General features: G+C 47.2%; 1 protein-coding gene across 5 annotated transcripts in view; it reads right to left on the bottom strand.

Moving 5' to 3' along the window:
• Nucleotides 1-27251, bottom strand: part of Nin (ninein) — a 102679-nt gene that overhangs the window by 40071 nt on the left and 35357 nt on the right. For all 5 annotated transcript variants that reach the window (XM_087911778.1, XM_087911779.1, XM_087911780.1 and 2 more), the window contains exons 6-14: nt 12587-12626; nt 10574-10764; nt 6377-6523; nt 5624-5791; nt 5051-5187; nt 4598-4738; nt 4166-4340; nt 2110-2220; nt 1639-1728 (exon numbers count right to left, since the gene is read on the bottom strand). In XM_087911778.1, coding sequence (XP_087767904.1) covers nt 1639-1728; nt 2110-2220; nt 4166-4340; nt 4598-4738; nt 5051-5187; nt 5624-5791; nt 6377-6523; nt 10574-10764; nt 12587-12626 — 1200 coding nt within the window. The remainder of the gene's footprint in view (nt 1-1638; nt 1729-2109; nt 2221-4165; nt 4341-4597; nt 4739-5050; nt 5188-5623; nt 5792-6376; nt 6524-10573; nt 10765-12586; nt 12627-27251) is intronic.

Here is a 27251-nt window from a genome sequence, read left to right as displayed (position 1 = left end):
GCTCTACAGAGACAGAAAATAGGCCCAGAGCTGCTTGTGGTGGGAGGTGAGGCCGGCTAACGTGGAACAGGGGAGGGGGTTTCGTGGAGAGATGACAACATTCCCCCACTGAGTGTGGTCAGGATGGCTCAGCTGTGTGAATAGAATCAAAGACACGGAATTGTATGCATGCATCGAACGCAAGGAATGCATGGCATACAAGGCAGTTCCGAAGTGATGAAACGGGAGAAAGCTGGGGGCATCGGTGACAGGTTTACTGACGATTCGTTCACTTTAGAGACAACTACAATAACAACTTCATGAGCGGATGGTGAAGGCAGCAGAAGTGCCCGTCACTTCTTAGATGTGCAGCTCAGCCCCTGAGGGCAGGCCAGCAGCGGTCTCACGGGGGGGGGGGGGGGGGAGATGGATTTCCTCATCTCTGCACAAGTTGTATCTAAAACAAGAACTCAGTTCCGCCTACCTCGTTAATTTTTGGCTTAAGAAAAAAAAGATCAAATTCCTACACTTAGAGGAGTTAAGAAACAGTCCTAAGGACAACTGTCTCTGGTAGGCCCTGCGAATGGCTAACGCCCAAAGCTTGAGTGGTTTCTGCTCCGAGTTTTTGCCTTTTTCAAATAATTTAGAAATATTTAGAATTGCAAATATTTGGAAAAAGGGGCAGGGAACCAGGACAAAACTAACTCCAGCCTGTAGCAGAAGATCCATCAGAGGGAACCTTCATCTGGCGATGGATGGAGATAGAGACAGAGACCCACACTGGAGCACTGGACTGAGCTCCCAAGGTCCAAATGAGGAGCAGAAGGAAGGAGAACATGAGCAAGGAAGTCAGGACCGCAAGGTGTGCGTCCACCCACGGAGACGGTGGGGCTGATCTAATGGGAGCTCACCAAGGCCTGCTGGACTGGGAGTGAAGGAGCACGTGATCAAAATGGACACTCTGAATGTGGCTGGCAATGAAGGCGGACTGAGAAGCCACGGACAATGGCACTGGGTTTTGATTCTACTGCATGGACTGACTTTGTGGGAGCCTGGTTTGTTTAGATGCTTACCTTTATAGACCTGGATAGAGGGGGGAAGACCTTGGACTTCCCACGGGGCAGGGAACCCTGACTGCTCTTAGGACTAGAGAGGGAGGGGGAGGTAGGGAGGGGGAGGGAAAAGGGAGGCAGGGACGAGGTGGAAATTTTTAATAAATAAATAAATTAATTTAAAAAAAAACTAACTCCAGTCACATGAAGTTACAACAAGCAGCTAGAGGAAGCTAATTTTGGAATCAGCACATTGATATAGCCACGTATTTCTTCACTCAGCATAAAACTGGACATTCCTCTATACAGTCACAAGACAAGGTAGACCTGAACGTAGCTTGCTGGACTACTTACAGCCCAGGATATGGATACAATGAGTAGCTAGCATTCATGTATGTGTTTAGTATGTGACTGGCTCTGCTCTAAGCACGTTACACAGATTCTCGCTGAGCCTCCACAGCTGCCCTTTGGGTGGGCACTCATTTTGCCACTGTGCATAAAGGAAGCGGAGGCACCCACAGATTGCAGGAGATGCGATCAGGAAGTGGTGAGGCTGGGATTTGAACCCAGGCCCTCCTGCGTTGCCTAGTTGCCATCAGCCACGCACCCTGCACTGTTGCTCATACTCATTTCGCATCTGCGCCAACCTCTCTTCTTGAAGAAAGAATTCAGCACTGCTGGGATCGAGGTCACCAAACTAGAAAGGACAAGAAAACAAAGCTGTCATTTTTCCCAAGGGCCGTTCTTTGACCTATCACATTCCAAAGATCCCAGTTTCTGGTGTCACCCGAGCTCCCAGATATGACAGGAATGTGGCATTTGAGCAGAGACACCACCACCAAACCAGAACAGGAGAACACCCAAGAGCTATGTCTTCCGCCTGGGTCGGGAGCCCACCTCCATGCCAAGCAATGCTTTCCCTCACAGCCACTACTCCAAATTCTATCCCGAGAAGTTACAACTTCCTGTAGGAGTCCAAACAGTTCCCTAATAAAAATGTTCTTGGCATTGCCTCCGCTCTTTTGGGTGAGTGACATTTTTGGGCAACTCGTCAGGAAATCAGAAGGAGACGGACTACCTTTTCTGCTAACACATTTTCCAGATTGTGCTGAAGTTTGTTGGTCAGGGCCTCATACTCTGACAGCTTCTCCGTGTTCTCCAGAAGCTCGTTTTCCAGGCGACTGTTTTCCTTATGAAATTTGGTAAAAGAAACACAACACAAGTCAGAAATCAGAACACTGTCTTATCACTTTTATATGAAATAAAAACCAGGACTTGAGATTAAGAAAAGCCATCTATCATGAAAGCTAGAGAAAACTAGAAACAAAACAGTTATTAAAAGGGCCAATACCTAGTGCACGATCTGAAAGTCTGGCTTTAAAGAGGACCTGATAAAATTGTGCTCCCCCACGCCTTAGTTACTAACAGGCCCATGTGGGTATCGAGTGTTAGAAATACATCCAGAACCAACTGGGACAAACACTGTCAGAGGAGAATCCACACTGGATCTGCACAGCAAGCTACAAATGTGGAAGATGGCTCAGAGTGGTTTCTGCTCACTGGTTCCGTCCCAAAATGACAGTGCCTTGTAGATAGATACCGCATTAAATGGCTTGAAGTTAACTTTACATCTTAATGTGGATGTTATTTTCTAATAATGGAAATTTTACTTGCTTACTTTTTAAAATGAAAGAACATAGATGGCTTTATTTTATTTCTATGCGGCATTACAATGGAGTACTTTAAGTGACTTTAAGTGATTCTCAATGAATTGTTGTAAGAATCTGGTTATAAGGTCCCTTTCTAGGGCCGGCGGCATGAGCTGGCTCAGTGGGCAAAGGCACTCGCCACCAAGCCTGACCAACTGAGCCAGCGCCCCAAGACCCACACGGAGAAGGGGAGAAGGGACTCCTGAAAGTTTTCCCCTGACCACCATGTGCTCCTGTCACTGTGTCCCCACCAAACTGATCCATGTTAGAGAGAAACACCTTGTCTAGCTATAGCAGGAGGCTCAGAAGAACTACAAAGAGTAAATCCAGAATCAATCTTAATGAATAGGCATTGCAGTTTACAGCTAATTTATAGATAATTTTGGTGTAAGGATATAGAAGTTGCACATAAATGGCTCATAATTTATATGCAAAAGCAAATTATAATAAAGTAACATACCAACTGAAACTCACAAACTTTCCATTAAAAAAAAAAGATTTTTTCACAGTACATTTTAGAAAGATTTCACCCACATTTGTTTAAAAAAAAAAAAACAGGACTACAGACTTGCCATTGACATATTTCATCTCCAGTGTTAAGGGCTGACTGGAAGAACGCTATTTTCCAAGTACATTTTGCCAAAAGAATAGAGAGCCAGTATATTTTTAATGCATTCTAGTTCACACTCTCACATGGCAATATGGAGTCTAAAAAATGTACTTAACGCATTAAAAAAAAAATACTAGCAGGCGGTGGGGGAGGAGGGTAGTGGTGCACACCTTTAATCCCAGCACTAGACAGACAGAGGCAGGTGGATCTCTGTAAGTTCTAGGCCAGCCTGGTCTACAGAGTGACAGCCAGGATCAGCCAGGGCTACACAAAGAAACCGTCTTGAAAAAAATCAACCAACCAACCAAACAAAAACAACAAAACACGACCTTCCCCTAAAGCGCCAACTCTATTATTTCAGTCTCTCAAAGAATAGCCACACTTAGATGCTGAACTGATAGGAGCAAACCCTGCATTCCAAACCCTCGCTGCTGCTCTGGATACCAAGTCACATACTGCCACTGAGCACGAGGGACAATGTGGGTGACAGGAGGAAGGCAGGGAGGTACAAACAGCTACAATCGTAGAGCACAACCTGCTACTGACAAAAAGAAAGGGGGTGTAATGGGAATGGACAGTTAATACGGCCTGTAGTGTTGGGGATACGGTGCAAGAAGCATAAAGGAGGAGCAGAGAGCTCATACCAGACCCTCAGCCCCTTGCAGTCCCAAATGCTAGCAAAGCCACCACCATGTCCTGGCCAGGGCAATGAGGATCCTTGCGTTTAGCCCTATGCAGATTTGGGCTTTTAGAGTGCAGGAGCATTGTGTGGGTACCCAGCGCGGATGCAGGCTGCAGGGCAACAGGAAGGCTACCTTCAAGGAGAGGGCAAGGCGGTCCCGGACGTAGTTCTCTTCCGTTTTGGCCTTTTCAATTTCCCGCTCGAGCTCCACCCGCTGCTTGCCCATCTGCTGCAGGATCTGCTCCCTCTCTTGGCGGAGTTCGTTCTTTAAGGCTGTTATGCGCTCCTTGTATTCTTCATCCAGCTTCCTATGATGGAGGGCAGATCAATAGGTGGCCGTTAGACCCCCCGGAGGACAGTATGTGACGGTTCCAAATCTGGAGACAGAGGCACACCGTGACAATGCCTAAAAGTGCTCTGCCTTCCTTCCCGGAGGCTGGGCCGTACCTCTCCAGTCAGATGTGGTCCCTAGCTCTGTTCCCACCCTGCCCTGAGTGGGGGTGGAGGGGAAATGGAGGGTTGGGAAAGTCAGGGAAGGACCCTGACCTCGCCCTTCTGGCCACACCTGAGGTTGTACTCATTCCTCCGCTCAATGGCGGCATGGTGATCGTCGACCTCTGAAGCCATCAGAGACTTGAGCTTTTCCGCCTTGTCCAGGTCCGACCGTAGCTTCTCTTTCTCTCTGACCACTTGGTCAACTCGTTCCCTAGAATGAGAAAGAAAGTGAATTAGTGGGAAGCTGTTTCTAAGCAGCCAGGAGACTCTCCCCCCCACCCCCAACATCTCTCATCTGGCTCACTTCAAAACAAACACGAAACCAAAACAACCAAAACCTTCCCCAAACGAAAATGCCTTCCACAGATCCCTTTAGAAGCTCCTGCCAGTCAGGGCCCCAGCTTGCTTCCCTTCCACAGATAGAAAGAACAGCCACACTGGCCTGTGGACAGGAAAAGGCACTAGGGGAACAGTGACATGGGAGACAAGGGAATGGACCAGGCAAACCTTCTGCTCGACTTACATCAAATGCCGGATCTCAGCCTTGAAGCTGGCCAGAGCTGCCTGGTGAATGCCGTTCTTGGTAACCAAGAGTTCATTCTCAAGAGCCAGCGTCAGCTCTGTCAGGTTGACATTTCCATCCAGGCTGAAATCCAGGGCCTGGGAATCAGAATACAACACGGAGTCAAAACAAATGACAAGCCCCAGCTACCAGAAGCAGCAAGTGCGGAAGCTGTATAAACGGAGACTGAAGCCTAGAGACCAGGGGGGTACCCCATAGGAAAGCATTCATTTAGAACACCATTTTCTTATGGAAACCAAGCTCGCATCTCATGACAGCCCACCTGACATTGTAAACAAACACAGTAGGTGTAATTTCAAACTCTGCCAAATGAAGATGAACTAAGAGTTTCCTTAGGTCAATAATTTGAGATTTAAAAAAAAAAAATGGAACTACTCAGCCATAGGTTTCTGGTTAAAGTATGTGTAAAAAGTTATTTCTTATCTGAGATCTCCATTAAGTCATTCAGGAAAAATCAAGTCAAAAATTAGTTTCAAAAGATAAACCGACATCCCCTTCCTGGGATTGCCACACCTTCAGGATCTCCTGGCTGTTCTCAATGCCTTCTTCCTGCCAGGTGTCCAGGATCCTCTCCACAGATGCATGGCCCATTCCATCATCCAAGCAGGAGAAGACCCGGAAGCCGATGGTACTTGTCATGGCTGCCGAGGTGGTGGTCCTCCGTCCACTCTCATCAAAAGACTGGAAGAAGAAAGAGTCCTGAGCAAACCAAGGTGAGCCCAGAAATTCAGCTGGATACTGGCTAAGACTGGGGCCGCCAGGCTGGGCAGAATTCAATTTGCACAGCCTGGGATGGAGGTAGGGAAGCCATGCTGTGCCTTTGATCTGTGGTTCCCAGGGAGCCAAGCCTACAAGCTTATCAGAAAGAACTGTTCTGAGAGAGTTGGCCGAAGATGAGATGCTTGGCTCCTTGATACCAGGTTTCTTCTACCCCATACTGTCATCAAGAGGCATAATTTGTGGCCTTCACACTCTGTAATTTATGGCCATTACTCGAACCATCCTTTCCTTTCAAATGGCTTTGTCTTTCTCATTCTATAGAATACTTTTTCTTCTTTGTCTTTTCCTTTAGACAACAAATTAAGCCATTCAGAATTACTAAATGGGTTTTTTTCTTAACACTTGTTCTGAAAAGCATATTCTGTTGATTCTTCTTTTCTTTCCTAAGACAGGTCTCACTAAGTAGTCCACGCTAACCTCCACCTTGCATGGCTGCCTGACCTCTACCTTCCGAGGGCTGGGAACACAGGTGCGCTGACCTCCTACCTGCATAGAGAGATGCCGCTTTAGCTGTCTGTAGGGAGTAGATGCCGATGGTGTGAGGGACTTCCCAGTTTTAAACAGACTATAGAAAAAGTCTTCGACGCTCATTGTACCATCGGGATCAAGGCTGAGAAAGACTTCCTCCAGTGTCTAGGAAAGAGCAATCCCGTGTTTTAAACACACACAAACAGCACACGCACAATATACTTCCGGTCAGTAGAAATCCATCCCACTGTCTACTCTAGGACTTCAAGCATATACTGCTGTCTCTAGTCTCATTTGAAAGACTTTCCCTCTTTAGAAATGACATCCTCCCCTCTCCCTCAAGCAAAATAAAAGTCCATTTTCAATATCTCCATAACATTATACCAATTTAGCAATCAACTTTTCTTTCCTTCGTTCATCCTTCCAGGACAGGCAGCCTTAAATGTCTCAGGTATTATTATTTTTATAAATTTTAAAAATCGCTTCATACATACAGCTCACAACCCTATGTTAACTGGACATTCGGTATGCCTTCAAAACATGGTGGTTCTAAGCAATTGATATCTGGCTCATACTGAAATGTTCAGATTGGCATGTGTGATGTTTAGTGTTAACTGCTAACTTGACAGGATTTGAAATAACATGAGGGGCCCCTGGGCATGTTGTGGGGGGTTATCTAGGCTGCATTAACTAAAATGGGAAGCTCTGCCCATGGAGGCTGAGATCCTGGACTCCCCAAGTGGAGAAAGCGGGCTGAGCCAGAGCAAGCATTTGTCCATCACCTTTCTGACTATGAATGGGGTATGACCAGATATGATTCAAACCCTGCTGCTCTAACTTCCGCGGCCAACTGCGCACCTTGCACGGTGAAGCAGAACAAGCCCATGCTGGTTTGAATGACCCCCGCGGGCTCATATACTGGAACGCTTGATTCACAGTGGAAATGTTGAGGAAGGGCTTGGAGGTGTGCTCTTGTTGGATGAGTGTGTCACTGGGGTTGCAAAAGTCCACCTTAGGTGTCGTCTTCCTCTCTGTGTGTCTGCTGCCGGCAGATTAGGACTGACGCCCTCAGCTACTGCGCTAGTCCTATGCCCACCTGCCAGCTGCCATGCTTCCTCCATGATGACCATGGACTCACCCTCTGAAGCTGTAACCAATGCGCCGATTAAATGCTTCTATCAGTTGTGTGGGCCGTGGTGTTTTGTCATGGCACTGGGATGGTGACTAAGACAAAGCCCTTTCCCAATGTTATTCCTCCCCACCAGGATGGTTTATTACAGCAATTGGAAAAGGAACTCAAGCAGCATGCTCACATGGCAAATTTGCTCTGGACCAGGCCGCAGTGATGCTCCTTGGAACATGCTGAAGTCGCGTTTTAATGTGTTAGCCCAGGAAAGACCAAGGCTGGGTGAGAATGGCCTTGTGTGCGTGCAGAAGGAGGGTCTCACTATATTGGAAGAGGAAGGAATTTTGACTCTCTACTCTGTGCTCTCTGGTGGCCATTGTATAATTTTCATCATATAACAAGGAACAGGGAGACTGGACCACAGCCCGTGGGGAGGCTTGTCAGAGAGATGGTTTGTTCCTTAGTCCCATCAGGAATGGGCCAGGGGAAAGAGTGGCATGAACCATGCAGCCACAGGCAGAAGGAAAACACAGGCCTCCTTCTGAGATTCTCTTCAGTGTGATAAAAGTTCATTACGGAACAGGCCTCCAAGAACAAAACAGAAACCACTCAGAGATCTTACAATATGGCTGCTGTTGTGCGCTAAAGGAGGGGCTTAAGACTGCATTGGTGACAAGATCCCATATGATGTCCAAGACTCAAGAAGCAAGAAGACAGTATGCTAATGAATTTTATCTCAAACGCTTTTTCCCAAGTCAGAGGAGACATATGTTTCGTTTGGGAGAGGATTCTGAGACAAGAAAACTCTTCTAGAAGAAAAAAAATATGTGGAAGAAGTAACAGGTTCTAACTGGATTTTGTGATCAGTGGCATTTGAGACAAGATGCTTAGGCTGCCGAAAGCCTTCAGCTTTTCTGTCTCATTCTCTCCAATCAAAAGAACTATATCCTAAGGGACGTAGCTTTGAGGATCATCCAAGCAGAAACGTCCATGAAATTCAGACATATCGATGAAATACATCCATACTTGGCTAAATCTGTACAGTTTCTGGGTGGTCTGAACACCCGTCACTTAATCCATCCAAACCTCCCAAAGTAATAGACTTTTGCCAGTTATTTTAAGGCAGAGCTCAGGATAAGAAGTGATGAGTAAAAGGATGTGAATTTAGAAAGGGCTGGACGGCCATGACTGGGCTCAACAGAATGCTGCGCACATGAGCAACTGGGGTGCCTGCCCTCATTGGAAACAGGGGTCCCATCTAGAACAAGGTCATTTTCATCTCCCACACTGGCCAGGACTGTGGGTGGCTGACTTCTCCCTGTGTAGGATGGGAAACATGCACCAGAATAGGGTCCAGGGACTGAGACACCCACAGGGGGCTGGGAGGTGACAGGAGTCACTGAGACATGAAGGCTTCCGGCATCAGAGAGCAAGTGGTAAGGTCTATGCTAGCCGAGCATATAGCTGCCTGTGGTCTCCAGAGACACTGGCTGGGGCTTGCTATTGCAAATATTTAGGGAAACTTCCAGTTTCAAAGACTGTGTCTCAAAGTTCAGCTTTTTAAAATACTCAACAGGTCAAACAAAGTCATCCTTGGGTTTGATGTGGCCTCGAGGTAGCTAAGTCCGCCAGCCCTGCCCTCTTCGCTGGCCTCACTGACAGAAAGTTGGTGTGAGTGACAGCCAGAGAACAAATCTAGCTCTCCCTCCAAAACACAGGGGCAGCAGTGATCTCACTGGCTTCCTCTGCAAAAGGCCCACAGAGTTCAAACTGCTTGCAGGTGTAAAGTTCCAGAATCCCAAGTCCGAGGCCAGTAACACCAGCTTGCACTCAGCTTCGGTTCAGAGCTAAGGACACGAAGTGCAGGACATCTCCTGATTGCTCTCGGTGGGAGGGGTGGAAACACTGAGTAGGGGCAAGCTCCGTGAGCAATGCCTTCCTAATTGGTGCAGCACCGGAAAGAACTCAAAGTGCCGCTGGCCATCTCAGGTTTTAGGAGCTCCCAGCAGAAGAAGTTGGCTCCCTGTGAGTGGCCGCGGTTTATGTCCCAAGGATTGTTCCCAGATCCGCAATTCAAGTTTGCAAAATATTTCTGGGTTCCAAAACAAAAAACAACAACCGAAGGCTCTTTGGACTGCATTGGTTCAGAAATTGGGACAGTTAATTCTATGACTCAATAACCACTGTTGAAAATAAATGAGCACTGGGATATTACAAAGGGTGTCAGAGGGTTTATATAATGCTCACGTCAGATGAGAAAAACCAAGCTTTCCTGCAAGTCAGGCTACTTGGCAGCCGTTAAAGACCGGTCTCTTGGTTAGGAACATGCCACCACGTTCCTCCCAGAGGCAGCCAGCGCAGTGTCAGATAGCATTAGACTCAAGGATCCCCGAGCAATGGCTGTCTCCTAACCTCCAACTCTTCCCAACCTTTGTTTGTAGCTTTTTGAAAGACTTGTCTTATGCATTTTCCGGTGCTTCCAGGCTATTCACACTAATTCTGAAGATCTCTCGATTCCTCATAAAACATAAAGCAGAGTCTCAAGACCCTTTATGTTTTCAAAGTCACCAGCCTACCTGACCCTGTTTCCTCGTGGGCCAGAATCTGGCTATTGCTCACAGCCAGGGCTCCCCGAACATCGGTCTGCATACTTTAGACCGAGGTTGCTGAGGCTGCCTGTTCCATTCACCACTCAGTGTACCCAAGCGACAAGAGATGACACTGAGATCTTTCTAGGACTGCAAACTCAGCAGCCCGGCCTTCAAAACACTCTAATTCTAGTCTCTGGCGCTCATTAATTCTTCCATGGTTCCCCACATTTTACTCTTTGGGGTGATGCTTCTAGAGCTACATGCTGGCGGAGCTGAGCTTGTCCGGGTATCTCGTATGCGGTAACATAGCACAGTAGGGGACCGTATTATATATTCAGGAAGCTCAGTTATATCAGCTCTGATTTCTGCCACACAGCATGACTTTCCCAAAGACAAAAAGAGTGTACAAGTAGGATGTCCGTCTAGGAAAAACGAATGCATGTCTCTAACAAGGTAGCCACAGTATCAGCCCCAAACGAGAACAAAGCACCCGGTTACCGCTCCATCCGCGTTCTGTAATCCGTACTGTTCACAGATGGAGACCAGCTTCTTCCGGTTCAGGTGACCATCTCGAGTGATCCCCAGATCTTCGCAAACCTCCTGCAGTTTCTCTTCTATCCAGTCTTGGGGAAGGCAAGACCCACTGTGTGAAGCATTCAGGTCATCCGGGTTCCAAAACCTTAGCTGACCTAAAATCAAGCATAGACTGTGTTGTGTTCAAAGGATTCCCACAGGGATGGTGGCTGTGACAGAAAACATACTTTTGGAAAGTAATTTTTTCAACTGTTTTTATACTTTTGCATGTATGAGTGTTTTGCTTGTATGTATGTCTGTGCACCACAATGCACATAGTGTCCATGGAGGAACTACAGTTACAGAGGCGCTACTGGGAATCGAACCTGGGTCCTCTGAAAGAACAATTAGTACTCTTAACTACAAAACCATTTCTCTAGCCCCCAAATACATATTGTATGAGACAACTATAAATACTGCCCCTGCTTTGATTTGGTGCTGACGTCCCGTTGTAAATTGGAGGCATTTTTTGCTCTGGGATGGTCGCCCACAAAATATGAACATTATCTCACACTGAGTAGACACAAGGTCAAATGCCTCAAATGAGGCTTCCAGAATTTTTTATTTCTGTTTTCTTTCTGGTCTAAGCATCACAGCCTCTTTTCCTGGGAAGGAAAGAACCATAATGAGCCTTTCAAGGTTCAGCTAGTCTCCAAATCTTCCTGACCCACAGAAACCCAAGAATGCAACTTAAAAGAAGATGTGGCAAGCTGAAGAATACGATCTGTTTAAAGACAGGGCCCAGCTACTTATTGAAACACAAGACTATTTCTCTGGTATTAACCATCTTGCTTCTAAATCGATGCTGTAAATGTGAGAGCCTATGAAGTCATCATGGGATAACTATCGGACCTATTTTCTTGTACCTGGAAGAAACACTGACAACGGAAATTAGTGTCATTCGTGCCATTTATTGGCAGAAATTAAACCCATCACTATCTTGTTAGTCCGGGCTGGCGAGCCAGAGAACACATTGTTTTAATTATAGCTAACCACAGCTCATCTGGGGTTAAGCAGAAGAGTAAGCGGAGGGCTCCTGCTGCTGAACCACAGTGCCATCTGGTGGCCATAGCATCAATGTGTTCTGCTACGTGTATGATCAATACTGGACACTTGGAAAGGATGTACTTAACGGGATGTTCAAATTCCTTTGAGAGTCTGAACAGAGACTAACTGGTCTGTAACTGGGCTGCTACATATTAGATGCTATGGTGGTTTGAATGAAAATGGTCCCCCTACAGGCCCAAAGGGAGTGGCACTATTAGGAGGCGTGGCCTTGTTGGAGAAGGTAAGTCACTTGGGGGCGGGCTTTAAAGTCTCAGAAGCTCAAGCCTGCCCAGTATCATTGCCACTTCCTGCCGCCTGCTGATTCAGATGGAGAACTAGCAACTACTTCTCCAGCACAATGTCTGCCTGCATGCCTCCATGCTTACTGCCATGATTATGGACTAAACCTATGAACTGAAAAGCCAGCCCCAATTGAATGTTTTCCTTTGGAAGAGTTGCCAGGGTCATGGTGTCTCTTCACAGCAATAAGAACCCTGAGAAGCCATCTTTCAGGCAATATTAATAGCTGGGACTTGAAGAGAAAGTCTCACTTGGAAATGTTGTTTGCTTGCTTTTTTCCTGGTGCTGTTGGTCCTAATGTCAATGCCCACCTAGCTTCCAGGGAAGGAGCAAGCAAGTGGGTACAGAGTGCCTCAGCCATAGTAGCCCAGGGCAGTCCTTCCTCAGCAGTCCCCGCCCATCTCCTCAGGAGTCCCCGCCCACCTCCTCGGCAGTCCCCACCCACTGTCCACCTCCTCAGCAGTCCCCACCCACTGCCCACCTCCTCAGTCTCTGCCCACCACCTTAGCAGTCCCTGCCCACCTGCTCAACAGTACCCACCCACTGCCCACCTCCTCAGCAGTCCCCTCCCACCCCAATTCTCTCTCTTACCTTCAGCTTCATACTCCTCACTGTGCTGTGTCTTCCAGTGCTAGAAAGGGCAAGAGAAGATTAGTGCGTATTTGAACCCAGCTTCTAGACCACTGGCTCTAAGTCACCCTGTCACAGGACTTTAGCCTTTGCATCACTGTGGGCTCCTTTCGGTTAACCAGACAACCAAGCAACAGGTTGAAACCTCTTGAAATAGACTGTTCTTTGCAGGCCACGAAGGACTTGTCATTTTCAAGGTTACTTCTTCTTCAACAGATTCTGTTACAACCCATTAAACCAGCCCCAAACAAACGTCCAGAGTTTGTCAACCAGCAGATGTTCATCCAAATTTCTAAGTTTGTTCTTCAGTAAGTGCAGACTGAATGCTCACCTTCATGCTATGTCTTGGGACCACAACCCAGAGCAGAGCACACATATCTGTTGCCTGAAAAGGTACATACGTGAAGGAGCGGGCAGAACGATTGCAGGAGCCAGAGCATCAGGAAGTTTCCTGTGAGACTGTGTCTCCAACAATGTCAGAAGCCATGCCCATTGAGTCTCACCAACACGACTGCCTAAACAGCAGCCGAGCAAGGAAAGCACTAATGCACATGCCAAAGTGGGCAGAGCCTCAACCTTACACAAAGAAGGGCAGACAACTATGGAATGCTTAGAGTAGAAGAAATAGTCTTCCCTGGGGAAGAGCACACCAAGTGATTACCCAACACCAATGGGTCAGCCCTGAAGACCTACGTTTGAGTAACAGTGTATATACTGAGCAGGCTATATTTAGGAATATCCATGAATAGACATCAACATATGCATGTAAGAATTAATGAAAGAAAGAGATCATGCATGAATTTAGAGAGCAAGGAGGTGTGGTATAGTGGGAGGGCTAGGAGTGAGAAAAGGGAAGGGAGAGCAGCCGTAATTATATTGTCATCTCAAAGAGTACCGATGCTAATGAAGACATGGGGCCCAGAGAAAGAGGAAGATGTGATGGTTCCTGAGTAAGATGTGTCAGTCTTGGAAGGTGAGGGTGGACGTCCTAAAAGCAGAAATGGCTAAACTGAGCCCTGAGGGCCTTCTGCACCACAAAGAGCAAAGCGAACAGGAGAAGTCATTCATATTTGCTGAAGGAAGAACAAGTCAGGTGTGCTTGCCGCTGAGAGCAGATACAGATGTGGTCCACACCGTTAGGACAGAAAGAGGAACTAAATGCACTCTGTGCAGAAAATGACACTGCGTGTGATGGGAATGACCTGAACTAGACCACCGGCAGACCCTTATCATACTAAGGTTCCAGTGCGTCTCCTCCGAGGTCACAGCATAAGGATTTTGTACTGATAAATGCCCACGCATCCCAAATCAGGAACAAATCCAGCCCCTGCTCCACTGGCCAAGTTCTGTGTCAATCTTCCATGGACCAGTTATAAAAGGCAGTTCCTCAGCGGCTTTGGTTGTTCTGCAAATGGTCTGGGCTTCCTGAGCAAGCTGCCTATTGCTCCCATCCCACAGCGAGGCTCTACACCAGTGAAGAGAGTCCTGCTGAGAAGAGAGGCCTCCTCTTATCAGAATCTAGGCTGCTATCACAGCAAGCAACTGTAATCCGCAGATGTGGTGGCCCATGCCCATAAGTACCAGCACTCGGGAGGCAGAAGTAAGGGGCCTGGGAGCTTTGTGTAAGCCTGGGCTTCATAACAGTCACAGGGAGACTGGACTATGTGGGAGGACAGAGAGAGGGGCAAATAAGAACAGAGCACTGGTGTATTTGAACCAAACTTGTTTCTTTGCACACAGGCAAAAAAAAAAAATTAAAAAAGGAAGGAAACCAGATAAAATCTTATGAATAAGGTTGCCTTTTATCCTAAATATTGAGAATATTATTGAGAATATACCAAAGAGAGAAACCTATTCTCTGAGATGGTTGAACTGTATAATGCTGGCTGATTTCTTAGACTCCTGAAATAAACACAGCAGGAAGATGGGCCTAATTAACTCCTGTCTGCAGAGCCTGGATTCCTCACGACAGATGGTGCGTCGTGCAAAGACGCTTCCATCAAACACTGTCTTTCAGTAGTTCGAGTTGACACGACTTAGCGGTCTTTCAGGCAGTCTCAGCAGGTCTAGCCCTTACCTACACTCACGTATCGTCTTAGCTACCTGACAGAAACAACCTTAGGATGGAGGGGTTTGTTTCAACACACAGCTCCAGGAGACACAGACTGTCATAGAAGGGGGTGTATGACACAGAGACAGCTAGACACACTGTGTCCCCAGTCAGGAAGCAGAGAGCCATGGATGCTTCTGTTCGGTCCAGGACCCCAGCTCACGGAATGATACTGCCCGCCGTTAATGTGGATCTCCCTAGTTTAATTAAGCTAATCTAGAGAACCCCTCACTGGTATGCCTAGAGGCTTGTCTCCAAGTGACTCTCGATTCTATCAGATTAACAATATTAGCCATCACACGCATGGCGGTGACCTCCTCTTCATCGAGGGACAAATGTCTCCTAAGACAGGACCCAGGTGAGTCCTCCTTGTCTTCTTGGGGTTATAATTTCATCTCCTCAATTGCCGACGCTTCTAGAAAAAGACGGAGGTCTACGCTGACAGATGGGTGCAGCCTGGAAGCAAGAAGGGAGGAGCAGGCAAAAGTCCTCCCTGGATTGCCTCAGTTCCTGTTTCTGAAGCTAACTAGACTACTGGTGTACATAAAACTTCACACCCATAGAGGCCCACTAACGAAAGCATCCTGCCTGCCAACAGACTGAGTCAAATGCCCACCTCACCTTGGCTCCTGAAATTATGCAAATCCATTATTCAACGTCTGAGTACCCTAAAATCAAACCGACTAAATCCACCTATAACATATTAAATGGAGTTTATGACCATTGGTCCAAATGAAACTATTGAACTACAAGTTGTTCATAGCTTTTCTTTCTTTAACAGTAGACAGTGACGGGGGACATGGAAGGAAAACGTTTTCCTTGAGCTCAAACCATAAAGAGCCTCTGCAAGGATAGAGCATCTGGGAACAACACTGAAGGAGCAACAGCCAGCTTCAAAAAGTCTTAGGCATCAATTCCTGAAGTGACGGGGTTCGTGTGGCATCTCACATTTCCTCATGTACTTCCCCGTGCGTGTTAAAATAGAGAGCAAAAGCAGAGTTTCCAACGTCTCACGTGTCTACAGTCAGGGTAGGCGTGCCCGCCCCACCCCCGGTCCACCACCGTCCAGGATAGCCCCTGCCTGCTCACTTCTTTCTCACCTCCGCCCACTGGAAGGCCCAGCATAGAGGCTAGTGCACAGGCTAGACTGCCTGGCATTGAATCCCAACTTATGAAGTTAACCTTATGTAAGTTGCCCGACCTCTTTGGCCTTAGTTTATCTCTCTGTAAAATGGGAACAAAGCAGTGTGAATTTACTGAAGTATGAGCCAAGTGCTTAGCCCTGTGCCTGGCACACACACACTCTAATCTTGTTATTTTGTGGGGGCTCCTCTGTAGGCAATACACATGAAATTTGTATTTGTGGAATTCTTTTCATCTCTATATTCAAAATTAAATCTTTCATTCGGCTATGTCTCTGGAAGTATCTGTGCATTTTTTTAAAAAAGGATTTTATTTTGTTTAATTATACGTTCACGTGTGTCTGTGTCGGATATACACAGGTGAGACCGGAAGGTGTCAGATCTCCTGGAGTTAGACTTCCAGGCAGTGGTGAGCAGCCTGACATGAATGCTGGGAACTGAACTGACAGCCAGGTGGGGGGCGGGGGGCGTGCTCTGCCAGAACGGTACTCTAACCACTGAGTGCCAGCAGAGATGCACAGGGTACAGATGGCAGCTCACCTCAGCAGCATCTCACAAGGGTATGGTTCACTCAACACCTCACAAGGTCACAGGAGCTAAAACCAGTCTCGTAACCATCATTACTGAACCACTATTATTGAATTATCTAAGTATTTAAGCTATAGCTCCCACTCCCACCAAGTCTGAAGCAGCCCTGGACATGTATGACTGGCAGCGATGTGCATGGATATTATTATTTTCATAATGAAAATGGCTTTATGTATCAAAATAATAATATTCACACTCTTCAACCCAATAATTTTATTAGTTATTAAAGGAAATTTAAAAAAAGAGAGAGAAAACCATGTGCACAAATATGTATACTGAGGTACTTTTATAACAACAAAGTATTTAAAATGACTTAAATATTCAACAATGGAGAATAAAACATAATGATACCACAGAATGGAGTCACTAAAAGCAATTAGAAAACCATGTAGGAACATGGGGGGAACATTTTAATAAATGTTAAATGAAAGAACATAACAAAGATGCGATTCGTACTATGATTATTGCTGGCAGCAAATATTTATGTAACCAGACAAAGACCAGAAGGAAATAGATAATAAAAACAAGACATGTTTTAGTTGAGGGACTATAGGATAAACGTATTCTCTCCACTGTTCTAAAGGATTTTCTGCAGTATTAACAAGCATAGCTCTCACTGCCCTCGCCAACTTAACTGCAGTGACTCGGGGGTTCTCCCCCTCTGGGAGTCACCTTCTGTGGCAGACCGGTGGCTGCAGGTTGGAAGGAAGCCAGGGTTGCTCAGGCAAGCAAACACTACCAAAGTCTCCTGAGCCCAGCAGAGCACGGGGCCATCAGACACCCTCAGCAAAGCCCTGCTGTAGGGACAGCAACCATCCCAAAGTGCAGTCCTGAGAAAGTCCCACACTAGGCATGCACAGGCACTGCCCTGGAGTTCATAGCACATCTGACCACCTTCGTAAGACAGGCTCACTTGAGACTGGTCTTGAGGCCTCCAACATTCCATCATGGAGTGGGGAGGGGCTCACAAGGCCCCACCCCTGCCTGAGACTTTGTAGGCAGTTAATGGTGGCTGGGAGTAGGAAAGACGTTTTCTTCAGGGGCATAGCCAGCCACTGATCAATGCCCATGTTCCCATAAATCCTTCCATAAGCAACCTGAATTAAACCCAGGGAATCACCAGCAAAGACGTGACAGCAGAATGGGGGCTGGTCAGGAAAAGGGATCAGCGGTGAATATAATCAAAACACATGGCATACGTGCATGAAATGTCTGAACGGAACCCATCATTACATACCATATACGCTAGTAGAGAATGAAAGGGTAGCCCAGCCCAGCCCCGGTTTCAAAAGCCCAGGCATCACATAGCAGCAATGGTTTCTCAAAAATTCTGAAGATGATGGGTCCCAGGGTGAGGGATAACAAGCCGAACTGAAGTCTGGGTGACAGTCTCCCCAGCATCCTCCCGTGTCTTTGGTAAGAAGCATTGATGCACCTGGGGCCATCCTGTGGGAGGCAGTGAATTCCCCTAACGGCTCCATCTCATTCCAAAATCACCTCTGCCAGAGAGCAGAGCTCCTCACCCTGACATGACCAAAGTCTGCCTCTTTTTAGTCCAAAGGAAGGGTCTGTTCCTTTAAGAGGGAGGGAGGCTCATAAAAGCTGAATGTTTGTTATTAAATTGCGATTTGAGGGGGTGGGGTGGGTAAGGGAAGAGCCGATTCATTCACGCTTCATTTATTTTCATTCTTACTGCCTAGAGCCAGTGAGTCCAATTAAAAAGCTGGGGGGGGCAGTTTAGAAGGTTGGAGATTAGATCATTCAGTTACAGAAACAGCACCAATAAAAGGAGGCATCATTGTGGGGCAGGGTCCTTTAATTGCTGGCGGTCACCCTAGCGAAGTGAGGGCTGGCAGGTGGCCTCTAGGCACAGGTCCATCCAGAGTACTGGAGGGTAATCGGAAGGGCCCTGAAGGGCAGGAGCAGGGAGGCACAAGGCTGGGGTGCTGTCAGGGTGCTGAATCCACCAGAAGAGACTTTGCCATTCAGTCCTGTGAAGCCATTGGGAGAGGGGAGTGGGTGGGTGCATGTGAACACTGGGTGAGGGAGCGGGCGTCAGAACATGTAAACACTGGGTGAGAGAGTGGGCATCAGAGCATGTAAACACTGGGTGAGGGAGCAGGTGTCAGAACATGTAAACACTGGGTGAGGGGTGGGCGTCAGAGCATATAAACATCACTCCACACACCTTGGGTACTCAGGACTCAGGAGGCAAAGTCACACAGGACTGGGTAGAGACTGTTCTGTTTAGGGACCTCCTGCTACTGCTCACTCACAAAGTGGGGATGTGCTCTACCCCACAAGCGGGACCTAGCGGTGTGAGTGTCTTAGAGACAGCCAAACTACGGCTATCTTTCCATCAGAACAATGATGTGGCCAGGAGGTTGAATCCAAAGCTGGACCGCTGAGGCTCGTGGCCCTTTAGTGGCGTGGGTACTTTGGCCAAATCACTTAGCCTTTTCGTGCCTCAGTCGCCCCGTGGGTAAACACACAGCAGCTCTTCCCTGTGAAGGCATGCTTCACACTGGAAGGCACCGGACAGTGCCGGGGTCTACGCAATGCTTAGGCGGTCTGCTTACTAAATAGAGTGAGGAGCTAACAGCAGCTCTCCTTGCTACTTGACGCTCCGAACAGGAGGACAGAAGACACAGCAGACAGCCCAATGTCAGCTTTAGGAATGACGGGAACGAGCAACCACAGCTCTAGCAGGTAAAGTGGCTCCATTCTCTCAGTTCTACACTGTCTACACCTAACAAAGATACCTTCAGATATGAAAACATTTTCACGACCATAAACAATACAATGCTGGTCAATTATGCTGGGGTGGGAGGAGCTTTCAGCACGGTAATTGTGTTAGAGCAATCAACTGGGACTCAACTTGGGAGAAGTCCCCCCCCCCCTTCCCCTCCACAGAGGCCCCTGGATCGGTACAGCTGGCACGGGCTACCCTGCGATTCCTTATTTACAGGGAAGATGCAGGAGATGGGGTCAGAGGTTGCCTGGCCCCCAAATGGCTGCTACAGAAAGTGGTCCTCACCCTCCTCGGTTAGACAAAGGATGCCCTTGCACCCATCCCAAGGGTCGCACATCTTAATGTCACACTGGCCACTGTGGCCAGCTGGATTGTTTTACAGCTGGCTGAGGTGCCCCGGACACATCAGCCACAATGCACCAATTTCAGGAATGTTTTCTTCAGAGGAAAACATTTCTTCATGCTTTGGGGGACTACAGAGCAGATGGCCAAAGTCTCTTGGATCCCTGGCTTCTAGCCCCAAAGTGGAGCCAGCATCTGCAGCTTTCGGACGGTGTGCACTCCCCCCCCCACACACACAATAGGCCAGTCACTGCCTTCGGACTGCATGCCCGCCCACCTCTGCCTACAATAGGCCAGCCACTGCCCACACTAACACTAGCCATCTGCTCCAGCTAAGACCTTTGCGCCCTACAGAATGTATGGCTAATTAAAATGATTATGGGCATACACGGGGCTACTCTTCCGAGACAGAGGTTGCTGAGATGATCTCTGCAGCTCAGGAGACTGAAGCACATTAATTTTGAAAAGGGAATGCCTTGTAAAAGCCCAGAGGAAGCGCAATACAATTTCCTAGACTGACAGACTCCGCAGAAGGCTGAGACCGAGAGTCAAGGTGCAGGGTGTCTCTGAAGAGAACCAGAAATCTGTGTAGGGAGCGTACACATGATTGAAAGCACAGCATCTACAGTGTGTTTGGTTCATCTTAAATGTTTAGAAAGCTGCACTCTGAGCTGGATATGGGAAGCTGAATGTGCTGGGGGGGGGTTGTCTGGCTTTTGTTTCTGTGGGGCGCACTTCCTGGGACTGGGGCTCATTTCCCATTCTGCCACCTTTGAAGGCTAAGACAGTGGAGGGCCTGACAGCCCAGCTCCCAGTCTCTCTATTTTGAACTCAGGGAGGAGCTGCTACTGGACTGGAATACAAATTGGTACCTTCATCTCAGAAGGCAATTAAACGCTGCAAGTAAGAGTCGGGGATAGCGGGAATTAATGTATGGCTTTTAAATGCACACGCATCCACCCAAGTCCTAGTGCACTGCCAAAAATCCTTCAAGGGCTGCCAATGCAAAGAAATGCTGAGTGTAAGCCTCTTCCCTTAGCAAGGCTAGGAGCGAGTGGATTTTAAAGTCTGGAAAGTCTCCCCACCCCTTTTGGAGGCACTGAGGCTTGAACCTAAGTTTAGACAAACACTACCACTGACGCGGGGTCTAGTTGAGTAGGACAGTCTTTATCTTCTCCCATTCCGGCTGCTGAATGGGGAGTAAACAAACTTCTATCTATAAAAGACACTTGTTGGTTTGTTGGCAGGGGTTACTATCGTCATTAGTTCGGTTTTGATTCGCTGTCCGTCTTAAGTTTCTTGTTAAAAAATGAGTATCAGAGATTACTGATCTAGAAGGCGGTAAAGCAGAGACAGGCTTTAAGGGTATAACTTGGGAAGACCGACTGGGGTCTTGTAAGAACAAACGTTGTCTTGTTAGCTTCGAAGAGGCTTCTGAGGTCTTAGGTCACATTCAAGGGATCGACGATCCCCATATGGGAGGAGCCAAGTGATCTAATAAGACTGACAAACATAAAGGGGAAGGCTGGAATAACATTAATAAAATGTCGGTCCTGGGGACATCATCCGTCGAGTCGGGAATAAACACCATCAACAGGGAGACTGCTCTTTGTCAAAGAAGGACAAGGGACATAATGGGAATAATGAAAAAAATAATGTGTGTGTTTCAAGTCTAAGAGCTCTGAGTAGAGCTTCTCTCCGGTACTAAAAAATGTGTGTGTCCCACAATTAAAAACTGATCATAATGGAAATAATTTACAGTTTCACCACCAAGTTATACGTATATGAAAATGAACATTAGAGAAAGATAGTCAATTTCAGACTTTTTGAAGCAGTGATGCAGACAGCAAAATCAGTTTTTTGCTTTAGGACTTTTGGGGGGTTAACCAAGCACCATCTTCACCTCTCACCTGCATGGATGCTACGCGAAGCCTGCACTCCATGAACATCCTCGGGCCAACGTGGTGGCCGTCGGACTGAACCCTTCTTCTCCCAGGTTCTCACTTAACTGCAGCGTGTGAGCCAATGGTTTTGACTTACATCATTATTGTCTGTGGCTGGAGAAATAATTGTTTCAAACCCCTTGTTCTTGATAAAGATCTTACGAGACCCAATTCATTCCCTGTGGAGGAAAACAGTTAACAAGGTGTTCCCTGTTTTTCAACTAGGGCAGAAAGCAAAGTGTCCCTGCCCCAGTTGTATTAATTACACAGTCTTTCCTACCAAGCCTGAAGAATGGAGAACAGGATTAAAATGTGTTTGCCAGTGTGCGCAGGCCGCACATGCGTGTTTTCGTTCCCCTGCTAGCTACCTATGAGGAAACGTGGGCCCAAAACCCAAGGTTCTTTGATAGCTATTTATTATCAAAGGGGATAAAAATATACTCTTAGAAACCTAAAATCTTACTTGGGTTTCTTAACGAAGTAAAGCACAAACAGTGTCAACCAAAGCCATCTCATCAGTCACACCTTAGGCTGGGACCAAGAATGTGCCCTTTGTTGGCTGGGACTCACTCGGAGTAGAATGTCCTCTTGAATTGACTTGGGTGAAAATGATCCCATTAAAAGAAAAATCGCCACTTTCCTTTCAATCCCAGCCGGGATGAGAGGTCAGACTCCCAAGGGATCCATTGGCAGACAAACACACTCAGTCGGAGACCAGGCACATCACGGCTGCGGGTGGGCTCTACCTGCCCTGTGAATTAGCACATCCTCTGTCCTGCTTTCCAAATGAAATTTCCGAAGGACCACATTCCAGCGCTGCAGACCCCCCCGGAAATCTTCCTACAGAATGGCTTTATTGCCTTGCAAACTACACGTGGTAGGAGAGACATGCTTAATTAGCTAGTTTAGACATTGTTGCTTTCAGAAGGAAAGAATCAAATTGCCTGGTAAAAGCTCAGGGTATGGGGGAGGGCCAGAGATGATGAATGTGTTTACTATTCATATTGGGTTTGAACATTGACGAACAGAAACAAAAGCCAAGCATCACCAAAATTGTCTCATGGCCAACTTTCTCTTCTTCTTTCTTTCTTTCCTTCTCTCTCTCTCCCTCCCCCGCCCCCTTTCTTAAATGCTATTTCATGTGCATTGGTGTTTTGCCTGCATGTGTGTCTGTGTAAGGGCATCAGAGGCCCTGGAACTGGAGTTACAGACAGCTGTGATCTCCCATGTGTGTGCTGGGAATTGAACTTGGGTCCCCTGGAAGGACAGCCAGTTCTTTTAACCACTGAGGCATCTCTCCAGCCCCAACATAGCTTATTTTCATACATTCTGTGCAAGGGAGACGCAGCAGCTCTGGCCTGTGACCATGTGGCCCTCACCCACGACTCCCAACAAAGGCGTACTGTGAGCAGTGCCTACGTGTGCTTCAAGCTGTTGGTGCCTAATGAAGCCTGAGGCGTCACATGGGGCTTACATTAAATATGAATTTAGCTGCTTTAGCGCAGTCTCTGTAACAGCCTTGCTCACACTTATCTGCATTAGTGGACATTTCCAAGCGTATGAGGAAAGGTGGAGCTACAGGTCAATTGCAGAGAATTACTGTGGAGAAATACCAATAATTATGGCTATGCTTACAGGAAAAGGGCTCTCAACCAATGATACAAAAAAGACACCGCGAACTACCACCCCCAGCCTAGAAATGACAGCCTTAGTGTGGAAGCTTCAGCCTGCAGCAGCCTCCTCTTTGAATAGCCCTAGGGAGAAAAGATGAGCTTCTTACTCTACCCGTTCAGACACAGCTTGCTCATGCATCCCGAGAGGATGAGTTCCTGATGGGAAGTGAGGTGCCCGGGGATGGCTTTGATAGGTGAGTGGGACACTGTTTTATCCGACCACCCTCGCCTCCTCAGGACCTCAGGAAAAGCATGACTGGACTCAACCTGGAGCTAAAATTAGTTTCCCGTCAGGGAGCGCAGCCAGACCTCCCTCTGTTCAACTCCTGAAAACAGGTTTCTGATCTTTTTATTGTCTTCATGGAGAAACTCTAAAGCTACTTTTTGGAGGTGGGGGAGGCAGTGAAAAGACCCATTGAGAGAAGGGGAGCTGGCAGACCTATAAACTCAGTTAAGCATCCCATCTTGCAAACATAAGAAGTCTGTCTCCAGCTCCCCACTTGACATTCACACCAGGGGAGGCCAGGCCCTCCCCTCCTATATTGCCTAAGATGCCTGAGTTGAAGTATGATCCCATAAAATAGATTCTCAACACCTCCAAAGACATGACACATCAGGTTCTCAGGTGAGGAGAAAGGAGAAAGGAATGGAGACAGCAGTAAGAGCCTCTGAGATTCAGACTCCCTCATTAGCCAGGTAGACTTTCCTTGTCATGTACCCCAGCTGAGGGACTCCTCAAACAGGAAGATGCCTTCTCCTCTTTAGCCCCTAAGAGGCGTGAGCAGCCACTGAAGAAAGGATGAAGATTCTAGAACAAGCCCCTTGACAGGTAACTTTCAATTGCTGAGGCTAAAGCAGAAACAGACCAGCAAACAGAGACGATGCACGTACACAAGGGTGGCATGCTCATAAAACTAATACCACAGGACTGTCTGCCCCAGTGAAGGCAGCCAGTAAGAGTGAGACCTCAGCAGGGGTCACTGGTGTGGAGCATTACTTTAACTGTGTAAAGATGTGTTACATTTGTTTACATTGTGGAATATTATTTTAACTATATAAATGTGTGTTATATTTGTTTATGCTACATTTGTTTAACTATGTAAAGATGTGCTGCTGTTTCACCTTGCCTACCTAAGGCACCTGATTGGGCTAATAAAAAGCTGAACAACCAATAGCTAGGCAGTAAAGGGATAGGCGGGCTGGCAGGGAGAAAGAATGAGCAGGAGGAGGAATCTAGGCTTGAGGGAGAATGAGAATGAGATGCCTGGTGCCAGCTTCCAGGCAGCCGCTAGCCAGCCAGACACAGAGGAAAACATACAAAATGAAAGAAAGGTAAAAAGGGCCAAGGCAAAAAGTAGATGAAGAGAAACAGATTAAAATAAGTTCTAAGAGCTAGCAAGAAACAGGCCTAATATAAGGCCAAGCATTCTGTCATGATTCAGGAGCTGTTTAGTGGCCCTAAAGGAAGTCTGCTACATACAGGTCACAACCACACAAAGAGGGATTCACCCTTTTGTTGGGAGCTGTGAACCCCCAGATCCTGAATTTCTTGTAAACAACTTGTTTTCCTCTGCTCTGAGACAGCTTGCAGCTGCCCTGAGCACGAGACCCACAGCAGTTCCTGAAGGCAGGGAAGTGGTTTTTGGTGCGCTTGGTTGGGGCGTGGCTATCAGTTAAGGATCCCTATATAAGCTGGCCCTGTACATAATGAAGGGGGCATTCCTGTTTCAAGGATGACCTGTGTCTCTGTCTGTGTGTTTTTGTGTGTTTAAATCTCCAGCTTCTTGCTCGGTTCATGAACTATATGGCAGCGCATAGAGTGCAGACGGGCGTGATGCACCGCACCCTTTGAACCCCAATAGAAAAATCCAAAACTTGAAGGGACAAAGTGATTTGAAAATGATAGGGTTGGAGGCTGAGTGGAAGATCACTTGCTTAGTATGACCAAAGCTTGGGTTCAATCTACAGTGAAAAAACAAACAAGCAAAAAATGGCAGGGTCAACTCAACCTATTTTTTTAGACAAGAAGCAGTTGTGACAACTTTGACAGACAAGGCAAGAGAGTGGTACCCAGCACCCTTGTGGATGCTTTGGTGTGGGATGCAGCAGACTATGACAGTGGGGAGTCTCCGCTGGAAGCAGAGATGCATCCAGTCTCTGCTGCAGCTCTTTTCGAGGGTGGTGAACAAGGCAGACTCTGACTGTAGCACCAAAAGGTCCCCACTGAGGTTTCTGGAGGATTTGCAGAAAAGTGTAGCACACTGGGGTGAGGTGATCTCTCCCTGTCACACTTCACAACCTGCAAGGTTTCTCCTGCCTCCGGTTTCAACTCTTGGGTACTTACATATGAAACCTAAGGCTCACCTTTTAAAATAGCAACTCAGCAGAGTAAAAAAAAAAATAAGTCAGTAACTGAGCTAACAAAGATGCAAGAAATAGACCACCAGGAACACTGACTTTGCTGTGGCTGTCTGGGTATCCCTGGGGAGTAAGCAGAAACTACTGTGTGAAAAAAATAAACAATTATTGCGTTTCTTAGCACCAAGTAATAATATCTTGACACTAGTTCAAGAGATAAGGTTCTAGACTTAAAAAGGGTTTCCAGATAATTATGCTTACCTCCTAAAGTGCTGACTCTTTTTCAAGATGTATATCTCAATTAAATTTCATATCACAGAGACTCACAATAAGACAGATTTTTTTACATAGTAAGAGAACACCCTCTCCAACAGCAAGGAAAACACGGTGTTATGAATATTCAACTGCACAGCATGTACAGATTCTTGCCCTCTTAAAACTCTATGCAAAATGCTTGTGCATGTGAGGATGGGTGTTTTCCTAGGCAAAAGTCCCTGTCTGAATGTTTCAAAGGGACCAAGAAAGGAAGAGGCTGCTGAACTGAGTGTTTGAGATGGCCAGCAGGTCTGTCCTAGGCTGACCTGCCTGGGGCACCAGCAGATCCCAGGCCATGCGCTCCTTCTCTGCATTCTTATTGGGCACATGCAACCCACACTAATCTTACTCCATTTTTGTAAGCTCTTTCTCTCTTCTAGATGTTTTTCTTTTTCCTTATGTTTCTGTCACTTCATTCCTAGGGTACAGATAAGCATCCTTTTTTCTTTGAGAGGCAAAGGTGTCTAACAGATTATGTGTGCGCCCTTGTACTTTTCAGTACTTGTGGTCAGCTTCATTTCTTTCCCCACACCTGGGCTTGTCCTAGCTTCCTGTAGGTTTGTAGGTTTCTTAGGATGTTGAGGATGGATGTTTGGTTGCTGAGGACACCCTTGGGAGCAAGTCTATAGGTCTTAGTAACATGAATGCCAAAAGCCCATGAATATAGATGAATACACAGACACATGCACACACATGCACACACACACACACACACAGTCAGTCTGCAGAAGCTTCCGGAAAGCGGAGGTACTTTGTCTCTTTTCCAGCTCATATTCGTGTCTGGAATATTTACAGCTCCAATCTGAGTTGAGATTTGCAAGAAATATTTAGCACTTGCTCAGCAAGGCATCCATGATCATGCTTTATAAATGGGATGTTGGCGAATGAGCCATAAAGAAAGACTAAAGAAAATGTTACTGCTTCTCCCTTACTGTTGGATTACAGCGGTGTGCAGGATGGAAAGAAGGGCACCGAGGAAGACAGGGGAGCCACTGTGTGAGCCGAGGTGCACCCGGGTGTGACAGGGTCCCAGTGTGTGATCCAAGCTGACCCTGCGTGTGACAGGGGAACCAGCGTGTGAGCCGAGCTGCACCCGGGTATGACAAGGGAACCGGCATGTGAGTCGAGTTGCACGTGGGTGTGACAAGGGAGCCAGTGGGTGAGCCGAGCGGCACCTGGGTGTGATGGGGTTCCAGTGTGTGAGCCGAGCGGCACCAGGATGTAACAGGGGAATCAGTGTGTGATCCGAACTGCACTCGGGTGTGACAGGCCCAGGGAAGAGGAAAAGCTCTGTCAGAAGTCAATCCCTGGAAGAGAGCCCTAGCCCATGCTTCGAAGCAAGAACCCAAGTGCTTCAACTACTCTATCACATCTCAAAAGCTAAGATGCAGGCTCTTTTACAA

This window comes from Myodes glareolus, chromosome 11 (genome assembly GCF_982192425.1).
Source record: "Myodes glareolus chromosome 11, mMyoGla1.1, whole genome shotgun sequence".
In the NCBI taxonomy this organism is placed as follows: Eukaryota; Metazoa; Chordata; class Mammalia; order Rodentia; family Cricetidae; genus Myodes; species Myodes glareolus.
Note: the sequence above shows the minus strand (reverse complement) of the source record. Positions and strands in the feature narration are given on the sequence as shown.